The sequence below is a fragment of the Diplotaxodon limnothrissa genome, linkage group LG17 (assembly GCF_057381915.1).
Source record: "Diplotaxodon limnothrissa isolate DT_005_m linkage group LG17, D_limnothrissa_male_GT1.1, whole genome shotgun sequence".
NCBI classification, from domain to species: Eukaryota; Metazoa; Chordata; class Actinopteri; order Cichliformes; family Cichlidae; genus Diplotaxodon; species Diplotaxodon limnothrissa.
Genome location: NC_140612.1, coordinates 39,568,404 through 39,585,810, shown reverse-complemented (window position 1 = coordinate 39,585,810; position 17,407 = coordinate 39,568,404). Strand labels below are relative to the sequence as shown.

General features: G+C 45.2%; 2 protein-coding genes across 2 annotated transcripts; one reads left to right on the top strand and one right to left on the bottom strand.

Annotated features, from left to right (window-relative positions):
* The first annotated feature begins 1,327 nt into the window (after positions 1 to 1,327).
* Positions 1,328 to 2,557, top strand: LOC146615439 (C-C motif chemokine 20-like). The gene is made up of 4 exons (XM_085376331.1): positions 1,328 to 1,430; positions 1,766 to 1,877; positions 2,075 to 2,174; positions 2,262 to 2,557. The coding sequence occupies exons 1-3, from the start codon at positions 1,334 to 1,336 to the stop codon at positions 2,172 to 2,174; spliced, it is 309 nt and encodes a 102-aa protein (XP_085232457.1). The 5' UTR covers positions 1,328 to 1,333; the 3' UTR covers positions 2,262 to 2,557.
* A 9,903-nt stretch (positions 2,558 to 12,460) lies between these two features.
* Positions 12,461 to 13,378, bottom strand: LOC146615438 (cornifelin homolog B-like). Its single transcript, XM_085375563.1, has 3 exons — positions 13,279 to 13,378; positions 12,960 to 13,147; positions 12,461 to 12,697 (listed from the first exon to the last, which is right to left on the bottom strand). The coding sequence occupies exons 1-3, from the start codon at positions 13,349 to 13,351 to the stop codon at positions 12,461 to 12,463; spliced, it is 498 nt and encodes a 165-aa protein (XP_085231689.1). The 5' UTR covers positions 13,352 to 13,378.
* Positions 13,379 to 17,407: the final 4,029 nt, after the last annotated feature.

Below are 17,407 nucleotides of genomic sequence, written 5' to 3'. Positions count from 1 at the left end.
AACTCTTCACCTGTTAGATAACATAAGGTGATGGCTTTGTAGTGTATACAGCAATTATAAGATTATTTATTTTTATTATTATTTTATTAACCTTTATTTAACCAGGAAGATCCCATTGAGATTAAAAACCTCTTTTTCAAAGGAGACCTGGCCAAGATCGGCAGCAGCAGGTGTCTCACAGTTACAGAAATTACTCAAACACAGGCAGCAACAACACAAATGCAACAATAAGTGAAAAAATACAAATAAAATAAAATTCAAATAAAAATAAAATCTGCACGTACCTGAGTCTGGCACAAGGTAAGTCAAAATATCTAATATCTAATATGTAAATAACTGTCTTAACCCCCCAAATGCAATGTTTATATATAATTATTTAAATTTAAGGACTTAAGTAAAATGTTTATTTTTATTTTTCTGACCCTGTTTAACAATGTTGTCAGATTTTCCTGTGAACTGGGAACACTGGTATAACTGATAATGAAATTTGAAACAAAAATATTAAACATTAAATATTTTTATCATTAGTGTCAGTAAAAAAGTGTGTATTGTTCAGGATTTTTTTAAGTAATTAAGAGAACACTAGATGGTTCACATGAGCCAACAATTTCACAGCAATTAAACATGTTCACATTTCCCATATGGTCTGTGCGACAGTGTAGAACCACCCCTCATTTCTTTACATTCTGCTTGGAAAATGGAAAATGGATGCAGTGATGTAGTGAAAAATTTACAAATAAAAATGGAAACGCAGCAGCTGAGGCAAAAAGAGTTTGTGCAATTTTTATAAGCTTTAAACCAGCATGTTGATTCTTCAGAACCAGACATGATGGTCAACACAAATTATACATTTTGTGTATATTTTTATTCACAGGTGATCATTTTTCATTTAGTATAGTACAATATTTAGCATATTTTTTGATTTCCCAAAAAATGATTTATTTAGCACAATATAGTGGGCTACATACTGAACTCAGTATCACACTATTGGTCTCATTAATATACACATCCTGGTTCCTGTGCCAAATCATTGACGGATGTTTTCTCTGATTTCTTAATGACGTGACCTTCAGTTACTTTGTATCTGCTGTAGTCGTTGTAGCTTGAATCAAATTTGTTGAGGGCACCTTTGGGATGTTTTTTAGATTGAACTAAAGAAATGAGAACAAATGCCTCCCTCTGTGCTCTTATGAAAGAGCACAGAGGGAGGGATTTGCTTTGGAAAAAACTGTATATTTGCCCAACATCTGTAAAGCAGTGGGTGTGATTTATTCTGCCTCCACCTTTCTGTTTGACTTTGCTCTTTTATTTAATCTCTTAGTGTTTCTGTGCAATGAGCAAAACAACAAGAACAACAGCAGCAGCGATGAAGTTTCATGCTTTTGTTTTCATTCTTCTCTTCATCTGCACGTACCTGAGTCTGGCACAAGGTAAGTCAAACAGAATGGACTGGATGCAGAACTCAACTGTGACATTTCCACTTAAATATCTACTTTTAACAGAATTCACAGAAATGTAACCATGCAGCTCTTCACAGTATCTTCTAAAAATCTGACTAAAAATATGCACCCATCTTTTGGTGGGGTTTTTTATGCCACATCTTGGGTTAACCACAGTTCCTGAAGCCTCATTCCTTTGTCTTTGTTTCTGAACACCTGTTGTTTTTTTTAGTGAGGGGATGTGGGAATAATACTGGACAGCACTGTCCACAACATTTCCAAGCGGGGTGGTTTATTTCTCCGTTACTCTCTAACTTTCTCTCCAGGCTCGTATGGCAAGTGCTGCCTCGGCTATGTTAACGACATAAAAAAGAAGAGAAACATCGTCGGTTACACTATGCAGGAACCGAACACTGTCTGCAACATGACAGCTGTTTTGTGAGTATACAGTGTAAGATCCTTCACTTCTGACTGGTTTTGTTTTCCTGCACTGTCAAATTCCAGCATAATTAATAAGCACAGACTGACGGAAAAAGAAAAACCCAATTTAGGAAGTGCATGATCGACATTTAATGAAGTGTGTGAGCTTCTAAAATAAGCTTGAGAACTTTAAATAATGATACTCACATATGTAGGTTTCAGATGAAAAAGAAGTCCAAACCTGTGTGTGCCAATCCAGACGATGATTGGGTCCAGAGGGAGATGAAGAGGCTGGATCCATCAATGCTGCATTAGGTAAAAAGATACATACCATGCTCTCCCAATGTCATACACTCTCAGAGGCTATGTACATTAACCATAATACACACCGCCTCTTTACAGAACGAGAAAAAGCAGAAGAGGGGACAGTGGACATCTTTATCTAGCTGTCCGAGATCGGATATCATCTTTAGTCATGTACACAGTTTACTAATACAGAAATATGTTGTATACTTAATGTTAGAGCCAGTATAAGTAAAATAATTTATGTGAACCATCTATGATACTATTCAACTGTGTGTGTATGTGAGAAAAATGTATCCTTAACATGCTGTTAACAGATAAGTTGAGGTTTTTTAAAAATATACACAGATTTGCTAGAGTTGGACTTTGTGTTTTTCTTTTGCAAATAAAGAGCAAAACCAAACAGAACCTTTGGTTTGTATACTGCAACTTGATGATAGAAAATTAAAAACACTGCACTGCAACAGCATCCTTGAGATGTGCTTGAAAGGGAAATTTGTACAACCAAGATATGCAGAACAGCATCTCTAAACACAACACATATGGAACTGTAGATGGCCTACAGCATGGATCCATCCATGTGCATCCATCGTGTCTTGTATCCGCAGTTCTGGCTGGTGGTGGGGGTGTAATGCTGTGGGGCACGGTTATTATAGTTAGCTAAAACTAAATACAAAATTAAAACTAGATGTAAAAACAAAACCCTGTAGTTAACTAAAAATTGAAATAAAATCTAAAAACGATTATGTGACCTTGGAAAACAGAAAAATAAAAAATAAAAACATGGGAGAAATATCTCCATTTTCAGTATTTGTAATATTGGTAAAAAAAAAAAAACATTATGAGCTGGTCTGATGAGGGATTGATGAATGTATTTACTGAGACTCTTAATGCCAACAACAGTGTAACTACTTTCAAAAAGTTCTGTATTTTTATTGTAATTTGTGCTGACTTTTGACATAAAGTATTTACAAATTAAACTAAACTAATTAAACCAAACACTTTTGAGCAAGAAATACTAAAAACAGTCATTTGAAAACAGAAACTATAAAAACTCTGGTGTTGTGGATATTTACTTCACTTTGGTACCAACTTACACTGCAGCATATTATTGAAACAGTAGATTGACATCATGGATGTAAAGCCAACAAATCTCCAGTAACTGTGTGATGCTGACATATCGATATGGACCAAAATCTCAGGGGAAGCTTTTAGCACCCTGCTGTGGCAGGTGAAGGCAAAATGGGGTCCAGTACTCCCAGAAACTATTGCAACAACAAAATCGTCTTCAGTGCAAATTTTTGACAGCTAATCTAATTTTACAACAGACTTGAAAAAAACCTAGGATTTTATTTGTAACTTATTTTGGCAAATATTTAGGGTGATGTTGCTGAGATGGCCTGTTTTATAGTCTCACGGAAGACTAAAGATATTAGTTTTGTTTGTTTATTTGTTTTTTGTTTCATTGTTTGTTACTTACATTTTGCAACATGAATATTAGATAATATAATATTATTAGAATATCAGAATAGCATTTTAGGTCTTCATCACAAAGGATCATAAGCTCCTTCCACATATTTAATGCAGGCTCCAGTATACAGTGAGTTTTCACCTGGTATTAGGCAGACAGGATGCGTAACACCAGGTGTGATAATTAAGACGTCCTGAACAGAGAAGACGTCGATTTCTATTGTTGTGTTTCTGCTCCACTCTGTTTCTAGCACAGCTCACACTGCTGTGGCACCTAAATTATTAAAATAAAATTAGAGATCCTCGGCTATTTTGAACTAGGTGGTGTTTCCTTTTTCAAACACCACCCAAAGTCACCCGTCATTCTGCGGATCGATTGATTGATTGATTGATTGTCTTACCCACATATAGTGTACAAGTGTCCCAGTCATCGTAATCTAAGAAGCTTGTCATGAAAAGCGTCTGGACTAAATTTCTTGAAGACGTTGAAGAACAGAACTGGATGAGTACAGATATTACTGCCCCTGCTTTAGAGAGGTGAAGTGTCTCAAGGTTTATAAGGTTGGGGAAACCTGCAGTCAGCTGAGACTGAAGAAGTCACCTGGATGAGTGACGAAACGTTTCTCCCACTGAAAACGCTACGTCCAGAAGAACAGAATCAACCTTTTGGGATATTTAATCTAATTCCCATGTTGTATTGTTGCCACCTACTGGTGGACTGGAGTATTGTGCTTCGAGATGCGCGTGCTTTGGGCGCACATGCCGCCTGAGACTGAAGCCAACTTGTGGATAAGGATGGAAATGGACTGCAATTGCTACTAAATGTTACCATGTGTGTCTTTCTACCATTGTACTTTGTGTACACATTTTATTTGGGCTTTAATTTTATTTTGCTGACACAACATCTGTGTTTTTCATTGCTTATTTGCTTGCTGGTGAAAAGCCAAGAGGAGATTTAAATACTGTTGGATCATGACACTTTATTATACATCAAACATCAATCTCACAGTTCAAAAATATAACAAGAAGAACAAAAGAAAAAACGTATTAAAGGGTTAGTTAGTTTTACAGATCATTACAGATGCATGCTCATCCAGGTCAGTAGGTCCTAAGAAGTTGATTCTGTTCATCTGGACATTTTCAGTGGGAGAAACGTTTCGTCGCTGATTCAAGTGACTTCTTCAGTCTCAGCTGACTGCAGGTTTCCTCAGCCTTATAAACAGTACGTTTGCACTGAAACCAGCACCACTGAAGGAACAAACAGTATGTTTTTGTCTTTCCACCTTTAGTTCAGAATATGCCATCATCCAGTGCTTTACACCTTAATACTATATCTGTTTTGCATGGCAGCCCTCACAAAGAAGGCTACAGGAGGAACACAAAGAGGTAAAGATGGTAATGAACATATACCTCATAAGAGGGGACAGCTGTTTTCTTCAAATCCAGTTAAAATAACATTAATTTCATTAAGCCAGTTTGTCATGTAGTTTCGAATTGTGACCACAGGGAGGCAGTGTGTGAAACGTTTTCTACAGTTGAGACAATAAATGTGGGTCATTTAATTAAAGCCATAACTATTTTATATTTGTTTAGATGACTTGGTGATGATGTTTGAAGACCACATGGACAGAAAACACCTCCAACAAATTTGCATGTTGGGTTTTAATTTAAATCCCAGTAACTGACTGAAAAGACTGTCAGTCCTGTGTTTTTGTATAGTTATTTTACGAAGAAATAATCAATAAAAATTAATTATCAAATGTGTAGAAAGTCTGTTTGTGACTCCAGTTTGAAAATAGTCACCACAGAAGCTTATTTTTTAAATCTTTTCCTGGTGTCAGATTTTTCATTGTTAAGCAAGTTACAACAAAAAGCTATAGATACTGTAACGATGGTTAAGTGTTACTGGACAGTGACATGTTGGTTTTCTCTGCACACTGTTGTTGTTCCTTTAAGATTCATGTTTGGTTGGGCTGCAGGAAGTAGTGAGGGTGGTGTACAGGAAGGGGTGGGGGGACCTGGTTGTTCTGTGTGGGTGCCAGGCTGAAGAGAGGGGTAGTTCGAGAGCGCTTCCCCCTGAGTTAACAACCCGCTGGCTTATGTGCCGAATAAACGGACAAACTGAGACCCCAACCGTCTGGTTCTTGTGAACGTTACATTGGTGTCAGAAGTGAAGAAAGAAAAAAGAACCCCAGAACGCCCGAGACCCTGTTGCCGGCGACGCTTGCCGTTACGAGACGAGGATGTTGCCGGGCAGGATTAAGAAGGAGACGGAGGAGAGGGAGGTTCGTCCGCGCTCGCCCGCCCATGGAGTGAGGGAAACGGCGCTGCGGCTGTCTGCCGAGGCTGGATTTTCTCCAGGTTTGACTAGGCTCGGGAACTGTTCGCACAGCGGCCGCGATTCCGGCGGGAAGGAGTCGACCTCGCTTGGCGCGCCGTCACGTGATGTAAACAAACATGGCGGCGCCCAGCAAGCTGCAGCGAATATAAAAACGCCTAAGTTCAGCGGCAAGACGCCATGGGAAGTGTTTATCGCACAGTTCGAGCTGTTAGCTGTTGCAGCTGGCTGGTCTGAGGAACATAAAGCTCTCCAACTGGCTTTGTGTCTGTGTGAGGATGCAGCTGCATGCCTGCTGCTGCTGACCGAGGAGCAGAGGGGAGATTATAATGCTCTGGTCGGAGCACTTCAGAGGCGCTTCGGGCAGTATAACCAACCAGTGCTGCTGAGGTCGGAGTTCCACAACAGACGCAGATTGCCAGGTGAGCCCCTCCGCATTTTGGCCCATGAAGTCGAGTGCCTTTGCCGGAGGGCGTATGACAGCATGCCACCATCAGTGCAGGCGGAGTTAGCTCGGGACCAGTTCCTGCAGGCCCTGAGCCCTAAAGAGCTCCGCATGCAAACTCAGCTTGCTCGGCCGGCCACACTCAGTGCAGCCCTGGAGCTAGCGTTGGAGAGGGAGATGCTTGCAGGATCCTCTGGGGGCGCTGATGACGCACACGTGGTGAGGGCTGTGTCAGCACCTGTGGAACAGATGGAGACGCCAGCGGGCCTGTGCAGTTTGGTGCAGACAGCTTCGCTGCAGTCGCCTTCCCCTCGGGCTGGCCCACACCGCCGACCTCAGAGCTGCTGGGGATGTGGACAAGTCGGACACCTCATCAGGCAGTGCCCCAAGCTTGCAGCGGTTCAGGGAAACGCCCACGGGCCCGTGTAGGCGGGAGTACACGGGCCTGGGAGAACGACATCCCCACACCACCGCCACCTCCACCCGGTGCGGCCATCACTGTGGGCTGGACCCAGGTTGGCGGCTTTTGCCATGTTCCAGTGACGATTGCGGGGGTGTCCTGTACGGCCCTGCTGGACACGGGATCCAATGCAACGCTGGTCCGACCCGATATTGTCCCAACCGGAGCTGCTGTACAACCGACTAACGTGCAACTTAAGACTGTGACCGGTGATCTGGCCCCAATGAGAGGGAAGGGAGTGTTCCAGTTCAAGGTGGGGGACCTCGGTGTGTCTTATGCTGCCTGGGTGGCTGACGTGCAGGACGCCTGCATCCTTGGGCTGGATTTTTTACGAGCCATTGGTGGTGTACTGGACTTAGGCAAAGGCCTCCTCGTACTCTCTGATGGGAAGAAGGTGCCGCTTATTCCTCCCCCGGTCTGCACAGCATCTGCCGCGGTGTCCACCTCCACCGCAGAGACCCCTGCAGACCCGCCAGCAGAACAGCGAGCGGAGGAGGAGGAGGAGGAGAGGCTCTCAGCAGTGAGGAGTATCTGGTCAAAGAACTGTGAGGGGCTGACTCCACAGCAGCAAGAGAGTCTATGGCAGGTACTAAAAGAGTTTAGTGACATTTTTGCCCTGAAAGAAAGTGATGTTGGCTTGACACACTTGGTAGAGCACGTCATTGAGACCGGGGATGCCCAGCCTATTAAAGTGCGCCCCCGCCGCCTGCCCCTGGCTCATCAGGAGGCTGCAGACAGGGAGCTGTGTGAAATGATGAAGGCGGGCATCATAGAACCATCTGATAGCCCGTGGGCCTCCGCGGTGGTGATGGTGCCTAAGAAAAAAAGTCCTAGGATGCGTTTCTGTGTGGACTACAGACCACTCAACAAAGTGACGAAGAAAGACTCTTACCCCCTTCCCAGGATTGATGAGTCCCTCGACTTAGTAGCCGGGTCCTCCTGGTTTTCCACCCTGGACCTGCGGAGTGGCTACTGGCAGGTGCCACTGTCCCCGGAATCCAGACCGAAGACAGCCTTCTGCACTAACAGGGGACTATGGCAGTTCAAAGTCCTGAGTTTTGGCCTTTGCAACGCTCCTGCGACCTTCGAGAGGCTCATGGACAGTGTGCTGGCTGGCGTCCCACGGCAACGGTGTCTGGTTTACCTGGATGATCTTCTAGTGCACGGGAGCTCCTTTGATGCTGCCCTGGATGCCCTGAGACAAGTGTTGGAGAGGGTGGCGGCTGCAGGCCTGAAGCTGCATCCCGACAAGTGCCACTTCATGAGGAGGGAGGTGGAGTTTCTGGGCCACAAGCTGGGTCGTGAGGGCATCAGCACTTTGGAGGAAAAAATTCACACCATTACCGAGTGGCCCACACCAGCAGACCAGAAACAGCTCAAAAGCTTCCTAGGACTGGCGTCTTATTACAGGAGGTTTGTGAAGGGCTTTTCCTCCATAGCCGCACCACTCTTCCACCTGCTGCAGAAGGACCGTGACTTCATCTGGACCCAGGACTGTCAGCAGGCGTTCGACACCCTCCGCAGATTGCTGACAGAGTCTCCAGTCCTTGCCCCCCCTGACCCCGCCCTGCCTTTTGTCCTGGACACTGACGCAAGTAATGTGGGGCTGGGAGCGGTGTTGTCGCAGGTTGGACCGGAAGGGGAGAAGGTGGTGGCGTACTTCAGCCGGGTCCTGAACAGGAGCGAGCGGCGCTACTGTGTCACACGACGAGAGCTGTTGGCTGTGGTGGCGGGGGTGAGACACTTTAAATACTACCTGTGCGGCACAGCATTTGTTGTCAGAACTGATCATGCTGCCCTTCAGTGGCTGATGTCTTTCAGGGAGCCAGAGGGACAGGTGGCTCGCTGGCTGGAGGAGCTCCAAGCCTTCAATTTCACCGTGGAGCACAGAGCAGGGACGCACCATTCTAACGCAGACGCCCTCTCTCGCCGCCCATGTGCTGCAGCTGGCTGCCGTTACTGTGAGAAGCGAGAGGAAATAGAGCGGGAACTCACGACAATAGACGGAGCAGCACAGCTCGCCTGCAGGGTTCTTCTGGTGGTGGATGCAGCGGAGTGGAGGGCACGGCAGGAACAAGACACAGACCTGCTGCCGGTCCTGCAGTGGCTGGAGAAGGGGGAGCAACCCCTTTGGGATGAGGTCACTGGGTTTTCCATCTGTACCAGGGGGCTGTGGGCCAAGTTTGCAGCTCTCAGGCTGAAGGAGGGGGTGTTGGAGCGTGCCTGGAAGGATCCTGCCACGGGGGAGGAGAGGTGGCAGGTTGTGGTGCCAAGGTCGCTGAGGTCAGCTGTGCTGGGAGCCTGCCATGGGAGCACTGGCTCTGGCCACTTTGGGGTCTCCAAGACTCTTCGCCGCCTCCGCCAGGGCTATTACTGGGGTCAACAGCGGAGGGATGTGGAGGACTTTTGCCGCAGCTGTGATGCATGTTCCTCACACAAAGGGCCACAAGACCAGTCCCGGGCTCAGCTTCAGCAGCAACCAGCAGGAGCCCCAATGGAGCGAGTAGCTGTGGACGTCATGGGCCCATTTCCTCGCACAGACAGAGGAAACCGCTATGTTCTTGTGGCCATGGACTATTTTACCAAGTGGCCGGAAGCATACGCCATCCCAGATCAGGAGGCTGAGACGGTCGCTGATGTATTAGTGGAGGGGATGTTCAGCCGCTTTGGAACAGCAGAGACCCTCCACAGTGACCAGGGGCGTAACTTTGAGTCCAAGGTATTTGCTGCCATGTGTGAACGCCTTGGGACTAAGAAAACCCGCACCACCCCACTTCACCCCCAAAGCGATGGGCTGGTGGAAAGGTTTAACAGGACGCTGGCCCAGCAGCTAGCCATCCTTACCTCAGAACACCAACGGGACTGGGATTACCATCTTCCCCTTACCCTCATGGCCTACAGGTCGGCAGTGCAGGACTCCACCCAATGTACGCCTGCCCTGCTCATGTTAGGGAGAGAGCTGAGAACTCCTGCAGAGTTGGCTTTTGGGAAACCCCCGGACGCGCCAGAGGCACCACCGGGCCGGGACTACGCAAGGAAGCTGCAGGACCGGCTGGATTCTGCACATTCCTACGCCCGAGAGCAGCTGGCGAAGGCAGGCCTGCGCCAAAAGAGGAATTACGACATCACCACTAAAGGGAGGCACTTCCGTGCTGGGGAGCTGGTGTGGGTCTACAGCCCAAAGAGGAAGAAGGGACGGTGTCCTAAACTGGATAGCAGCTGGGTGGGGCCTTGCAGCGTCCTAGAGCGAGTGGGGGAGGTTGTTTACAGGGTGCAGTTGCCTCCTAGGGGGAGGATAGTGGCGCTGCACAGAGACCGGATGGCCCCCTACAGAGGACAGTCCCTCCCCTCCTTTCCAGAGGGACGTGTACAGAGCGTCCATGACCCTGCTCAGAGGGACCCCCGACCGGGGCTGCGTTCCCCCCCCTTGGACTCTTCACCCCAAAGCCCCGAAGCTCCGCGTCCTCCTCAGGGGCTCAGGAGGTCAAGGAGGGAACGTAGGCTACCGCCCCGCCTCAGAGACTGTGTCGTTCCCTCGGGGACGAGGAACTTATTGCTGGGGGGGCAGTGTAACGATGGTTAAGAGTTACTGGACAGTGACATGTTGGTTTTCTCTGCACACTGTTGTTGTTCCTTTAAGATTCATGTTTGGTTGGGCTGCAGGAAGTAGTGAGGGTGGTGTACAGGAAGGGGTGGGGGGACCTGGTTGTTCTGTGTGGGTGCCAGGCTGAAGAGAGGGGTAGTTCGAGAGCGCTTCCCCCTGAGTTAACAACCCGCTGGCTTATGTGCCGAATAAACGGACAAACTGAGACCCCAACCGTCTGGTTCTTGTGAACGTTACAATACGTTAAATATTTGAGTGACTTCATATTTCCCCTTGTTGGCCGTTTGTCTGCTTTTAGCTGTGTGTCGTTTGTCGTTTCTTTTTTTTCCTTATCTCAGATTAAACGTATATCTGGTGGATTGTGAACTGTTGGAGAATCTATGGCATGTGTAGCATTGTTTCAGTGTTCCTCATTGCGCTGTCTTACTTCCTTCATGCTGTTTTCCCGATTTAAAAACCTGAAAAGCTGCTTAGCCGCAACCTTTTCTAAAATTCCAGCAATTAACGGTAATTTTGAAATTGGTCTGTAACTGCTAATAAGAGAAGGGTCTAACTTGTTTTTTTGTTTTTTTTAAGTATCTCGGGGTCTTGTTCACAAGTGATGGGAGAAGGGAACGGGAGATCGACAGACAGATTGGTGCAGCGGCTGCAGTGATGTGGACGCTGTAGCCTACCAGTCTGTTATGGTGAAGAGAGAGCTGGGTGTAACAGCGAAGCTCTCAATTTACCGGCCGATCTACGTCCCTATATGGCCACGAGCTGTGGGTAGTGACCGAAAGAACGAAATCGCGAATACAAGCGGCGGAAATGAGCTTCCTCCGAAGGGTGGCTGGCCTCTCCCTTAGAGATAGGGTGAGAAGTTCAGCCATCCGGGAGGGGCTCAGAGTAGAGCAGCTGCTGCTCCACATCGAAAGGAGCTGAGGTGGCTCGGGCATCTGACAAGGATGCCTCCTGGGCGCCTCCTGGGTGAGGTGTTCCGGGCATGTCCCACCGGAAGGAGGCCCCGGGGCAGACCCAGGACACACTGGAGAGATTATATCTCTCGGCTGGCCTGGGAGCGCATTGGTGTTCCCCTGGACAGCTGGAGGAGGTGGCTGGGGAGAGGGAGGTCTGGGCTTCTCTGCTTAGGCTGCTGCCCCCGCGAGCCGGCCCCGGATAAAGTGGATGAAGATGGATGGATGGATGGAAGGATAAAATTAATAAACTAAACTATTTGCAGTGAAATGTATTTCTATTCCTATTCTTTTGGATCTTCCAACGATAGCCTGCTGTTGTATATTCAATCAGAACATGCATGAGAAGGCCTTTTTTTTTTTTTAACCGAATTTGACAATTTCTAAAGTTCTGCGTTACAAAAGTCCCATAACCTTTAAGAACTTTGCTTTATTTGCCTCTGGTCATTGCAGAGTTGTTCATCTCATCTATGTTGTGCAAAGGCTAATCCAGAGACAATACCCCAGCATCAACAGGTTCAGTGGTGCAGGATTAACGGAAGGCTCCTCACGGAGGTCTCCGACTTCTCTGATCAATTTCGTAAGTCGGGGTTCCACTGTAGTGTAGTTTTATTGCATATTTTATATCATAAGTATCAAAAAGGGAATATCAGTAGGAAAGTAACAATAGGAACCCAGGGCCCCTCTCAGTAGAACGTGGGACGGGTGTTACACTTATTTGAAAAACCTCTCAGAAAAGTAGGATCAAGGTACACAATGAGGCCCATATCTGTGATTTCATTTTTTTATTGAGTCAGTAAAACATTATTATTACTTTATTATAACTACAACGTAAATCCATATTTGTAACTAAACTTCAAATAGGTGAATCATCATTCCTATCATTTATGCTAACGTTTAATAGAGATAATTTTCTTGATAATTACAAAATCAATAGCAAGGATTTAACATGAGCCTGATTAGACTCTATGCTTTCACAAGTAAATACATGAGAACACACTCTGAGCAGCATCAGACTTCTACGAGTGTCACTTTGTTTGGATGACCACTGTTGGTTGAGACACGAAACCAGTTGCAACTGGTTGCGCAGGCATCATCATCATTGCTGGCTGGACAGTTGGAATAGGCTGCATGCTGACAACAGGGTTATTCTGTATAGTGATGACAGTCGGGTTTTTCTTGCGATGCTTTAACTCGCGATGCATCTGACACCAGGAGCACCACTCGCAGAAACAGGAAAGTACAATATCCTTACAGAGAGAGCCCTGCAGAAAGAGAATACAAGCATACAGATTTTGTGTAATTCAGGTGGAAGAGCAGGTTCAACAAAATCTAACAATCAGAAGTTTGGTAGATTAATCCCTTGGAATCTCCTCGGAAGAGATACTATGTGTGTGAATGTTAGACAAAAAAGGTTTAGGCATAGATTAAATCCAATATAGATTTTTTTTTGATTTGGTGAATAAGATTTGTAATTCCTAGTTAAGTTGATTTTTGAGTTCAGTGTCACCATCAAATGCTTCATACCTTGATGCCGTATCGGTTTCGCATGCCAGCTCTTAAGGACAAAACTGCAGGAGGAACACAGATAGGTATCCCACAGGCTGCTAATATACCAGGGCCACATATATCACATAAAGGGAGACAGCTGTTCTCTCCAAGGTTTCCTGAAACAGTGCAGGCGAGACAGGGGCAGCACCAGAATCCATAGCAGCCTGAAAAACACAAAAACACAGAAACACATCAATAAAGTGGTAACAAGTCTCAAAAGATGAAGGCAACACAAACAAGGAAAAAAAATCCTGAATTTAATCTGTGAGTCAGTAAAATTTAACTGGCTTCTTACAAGTTTTCATATCCTGACAACAGCCAAGGACATCACTGTCCCAGTCTGTCAAGGGTTTTCCTGCAATTGCCATTGTATGTTGAACTTCACCCACAGACACTGAACGCTCACTCTGTGAAAGTCGAGAAGAAAAAGTAAAATAACTACAGCTGACACACAGTGCTGTATAATACATCTACATCTCTACATTAAGCTTGATTTACAAAGTAAATTCACAAGAAATGTTATATTGCAAGATGAAAACACTACAGCATTACACAGAGAAAAAAGTAAGCACGAGTAATCGTCTGGTGAGTGTAAGAAAAAATTAAAAGCTTTCTATGGACATTCAATTGACCTCTGTTTCCCTGAACAGGACGAATGTACCGCATGTGCACATATGTATTTCCAAAAAATTAAAAAGCGATAACTTTTCTATAAAACTGCTACTAGCTTCATGATATAAATTACCTTTCCCAGTCTATGTAACAAAGTTAATGTGAAATTACTTGTAGAAAACTGGAAACTCTTACCTTTTGTTGCTGGACACCCTCTGCCCACCTCTGATCCTTGAATGAATGACTGAAAGGATGCTCCTTGGATTGGGAGTTTTATTGTCAGTTGGGTCAACACAAACAATGCTGCAAAGCCTGAAACGCTGGAAACTGAGAAATGAAACTAAAAGTGCATTCCTACAACAGTATCTGCCCATTATGTGTTAATAATTGCATCAAACAAGGAAAAACACAACTGACATGTTTCAAAAAGGATGCTTATTATAAATGAAAGAGTCCCAAATAGTAAAGAAATAGTTCCTCTCTCTCTCTCCCCCCCCCCCCCTTTTGCACAAGTCGAGGAGCGTGTCTGGTTACATTTCACTGTGAGCTATACTTTATAACTATGCATGTGACGAATAAGGAACCTTGAATCTCTTGAATCTTGAATTTGGAACAGGAACTAATAATAATTATTATCATGTTTTTCTTTTTATCTTAACAACCAATAGAACTTACTGTGGTAGGATAGCTGTACTAATATTGCCAGTTTATCTTCCATATTGCTTATTTTTGACTGCACATTTCTCTAATGTATCAGGATTTTAGTGTTCTCACCCTTTTGTTATGTCCTTCAGTGTGGTTATGCATGAGAACAAATGGAGGTTATATATAGTTTTTTTAATTACATGTTTGGTTGATTTTTTTTAAGTGAGTGATACATGGATAAGTCTGTGGTCTCCACATGCTTCAAGAGATTCACCGTCGTCCCTGTGCCCAAGTCCAACATGCCCTCATGCCTGATTGACTACTGGCCTGTTGCACTGACTTCTGTAGTAATGAAGGTGTTCGAGAAGGACTGCACCCTTCTCTAACAGATCCACTCGCCTACCAACCTAGACGCCATCGCCCATGTCTTGCACACCACCCTTAGCCATATAGACAAGAAACAGGGTAACTATGGCTACGTTCACACTGCAGGTGAAAGCGCATCAAATCCGACTTTTTTGACCCTATGCGACCCATCTATCCGATCATGGTGTGACAGTGTGAACGGCGCAAATCCGATATTTTCAAATCCGATCTGGGTCACTTTCGTATGTTGTACTGAATCCGATACATATCCGATGTTTTAGAAAGCGACTGCTGTTTGATGGTCATGTCGCATTAAATCCGTCTTTTACGTCACCGACACAAGACAGACTCCAATTATCAGCGCCAGAGAAGACATTGTGAATGCTTCCTGGCCATCCCGTGTAGATGTCAGTGAAACTGTTGGGAAGACAACGTGAACGTTTTATTTGTACTGTATAATCTGCAGATTCTGACAGAAATCTGCAGCTATCCTTTGAAGCACCGCTCCTCTAAAACAGCAATAAGGATCATTATTAGGTTATTTACATTATTATGTAAATAACAAAATAACTTAAAGCAAAAATTGGGAAACGTAAAGACCGAAGTCTTTATATTAAGGGCCATCTGTCAAACAATACTGTTGCTCTGGGTCTAAACAGAGCGCGTTGTGTGTGACGTCTTCTTTTCTGCATGCGGCCGCTTTGAGCGTTCACACTAGAGCGCGTTTGCTGTCGCATTTTATTTGTAGTGTGAACAAGCAGACAAAAAAAAAATCGGAGTGAACGTAGCCTAAGTGAGATTGCTGTTTATTGATTACAGTTCAGCATTTAACACAATAGTGCCCGGTAGACTATTCACACAGTTGAGGGATTTAGGACTCATCAGTCATCTGTCTGCATGGGTGCTGGACTTCCTCACTGGCAGAACTCTGGTGGTGAGGGTGGGTTGGTGCATTTCTGACAGTATCGCCATCAACACGGGAGCGCCACAGGGGTGTGTACTCTCGCTACTGCTCTACTCCCTCTATACTTTAGACTGTGTGGCCACCCACGGCTCCAATACCATTGTGAAGTTTGCTGACAACACAGTGGTGTTGGGCTCCAATAACAATGAGGCGGCCTACATGGATGAAGTGAAGAATCTGACATCGTGGTGCCAGTATAACCACCTCCAGCTGAATGTCGGCAAAACCAAGGAGCTTGTGGTGGACTTCAGAATGAGTCAGCACAAAGCCCATTGTCATCAATGGAGCTCCAGTGTAGAGGGTGCAGTCCTTCAAGTATCTCGGTATCCACATCTCCTCAGACATGGGGCGATCGTGGCTCAAGAGTTAGGAGTTCGCCTTGTAATCGGAAGGTTGCCGGTTCGAGCCCCGGCTTGGACAGTCTCGGTCGTTGTGTCCTTGGGCAAGACACTTTACCCATTGCCTACTGGTGGTGGTCAGAGGGCCCGGTGGCGCCAGTGTCCGGCAGCCTCGCCTCTGTCAGTGCGCCCCAGGGTGGCTGTGGCTACAATGTAGCTGCCATCACGTGTGTGTGAATGTGTGTGTGAATGGGTGGATGACTGGATATGTAAAGCGCTTTGGGGTCCTTAGGGACTAGCAAAGCGCTATATAAATACAGGCCATTTACCATTTACATGACATGGTCTGCCCACATTCAGGTCCAGTCCGAAAAGGGCAGGCAGCGCCTGTATCACCTCTGACAACTGGGGAAGTTCGGCTTTGCTCCAGTGATCCTCTGGACTTTCTATACAGGCGCTGTGGAGAGCATCCTCACACAGAACATCACATCCTGGTGCGGGAACAGCTTTGCTAAAGACCAAAACGTTCTTCAGAGAGTGATCTGTACGGCTGCACGACTGCCCTCCCCTCCCCACAGGACATTTACACCAGGAGATGCTGATATGGAAGGACCCCTCCCATCCCAGCAATAAACCTTTCCAACTTCTGTAATCAGGCAGAAGGTTCAGAACCATCCAAGCAAAAACAGAGAGGCTCAAGAGGATTTTCTGTCCTCAGGCCATCCATGTGTTGAATCAGGACATGCTTATGACTGTTTACTTTTTAATTTAGCAATGGGTTAATTGTCTTTCATACACTTTAATACAGAAAATCTTTAAAGACTTACTACATAAAAATGTTAGTAGATGTGCAGGAAAAGCCAACTGTGTCACCTTGTGGTAAAAATGCTGCTTTGCTCAGTAAAAGCAATGAGCAACAGCAGGTACCCTGGGCGAAACATTCAATCAACAGGGCACTCAGTCTTGTGCAGCATACTTTTCACTGCTTCGTTATGAACAAACTACAGTTATTAAGAATATTTCTGTAAGACCTGCTTATGTTTGTTCTTGTTGCTACTTGTAACATAAGTGGATTTTAGTGCTTTCTGTTTCTGTTCTTTTCTAGCAGCTAATTAATGACTTTGTTGCCACCATCAAAATGTAATTCACATGCTAATTTGATAGGATAACCCCCTATGGTACTTAGGGATTACTTGAATGAATAAATAAAATAAATAAATAAAAGCAAATAAAATCTAATAATTACAAAGAAGAAGAACAAACCAGAAACTAGTTAACAAACTTAAAAAAAAAAGTTTTTTATATGTAGCTTAAATATGCTAGTGACCATAGAGGTAATTTAGATAGGCGTCACATTAGCCGTTGACTGAGAGGGTGTGCCTCACTTACCAAGAGATCTTTCTTCCTTAGAAGCTTGGAAGATGAAGACATCGTAGTCAAGGCTTGAGCATAGTTTAAGGCCACAATGAAGAGGTCAAGGGTCGGAGATGCCTGATTGT

What these genes read in the sequence shown, in the direction of transcription:
- LOC146615439 (XM_085376331.1), top strand. Translation starts at nt 1,334, where the DNA reads ATGAGCAAAACAACAAGAACAACAGCAGCAGCGATGAAGTTTCATGCT. An exon ending in GTACCTGAGTCTGGCACAAG is followed by an intron (nt 1,431 to 1,765) that starts GTAAGTCAAACA and finishes CTTTCTCTCCAG; the next exon opens with GCTCGTATGGCAAGTGCTGC. An exon ending in TGCAACATGACAGCTGTTTT is followed by an intron (nt 1,878 to 2,074) that starts GTGAGTATACAG and finishes TCACATATGTAG; the next exon opens with GTTTCAGATGAAAAAGAAGT.
- LOC146615438 (XM_085375563.1), bottom strand. Translation starts at nt 13,351, where the DNA reads ATGGCAATTGCAGGAAAACCCTTGACAGACTGGGACAGTGATGTCCTT. An exon ending in TTGTCAGGATATGAAAACTT is followed by an intron (nt 13,148 to 13,278) that starts GTAAGAAGCCAG and finishes TGTGTTTTTCAG; the next exon opens with GCTGCTATGGATTCTGGTGC. An exon ending in GAAACCGATACGGCATCAAG is followed by an intron (nt 12,698 to 12,959) that starts GTATGAAGCATT and finishes CTCTTTCTGCAG; the next exon opens with GGCTCTCTCTGTAAGGATAT.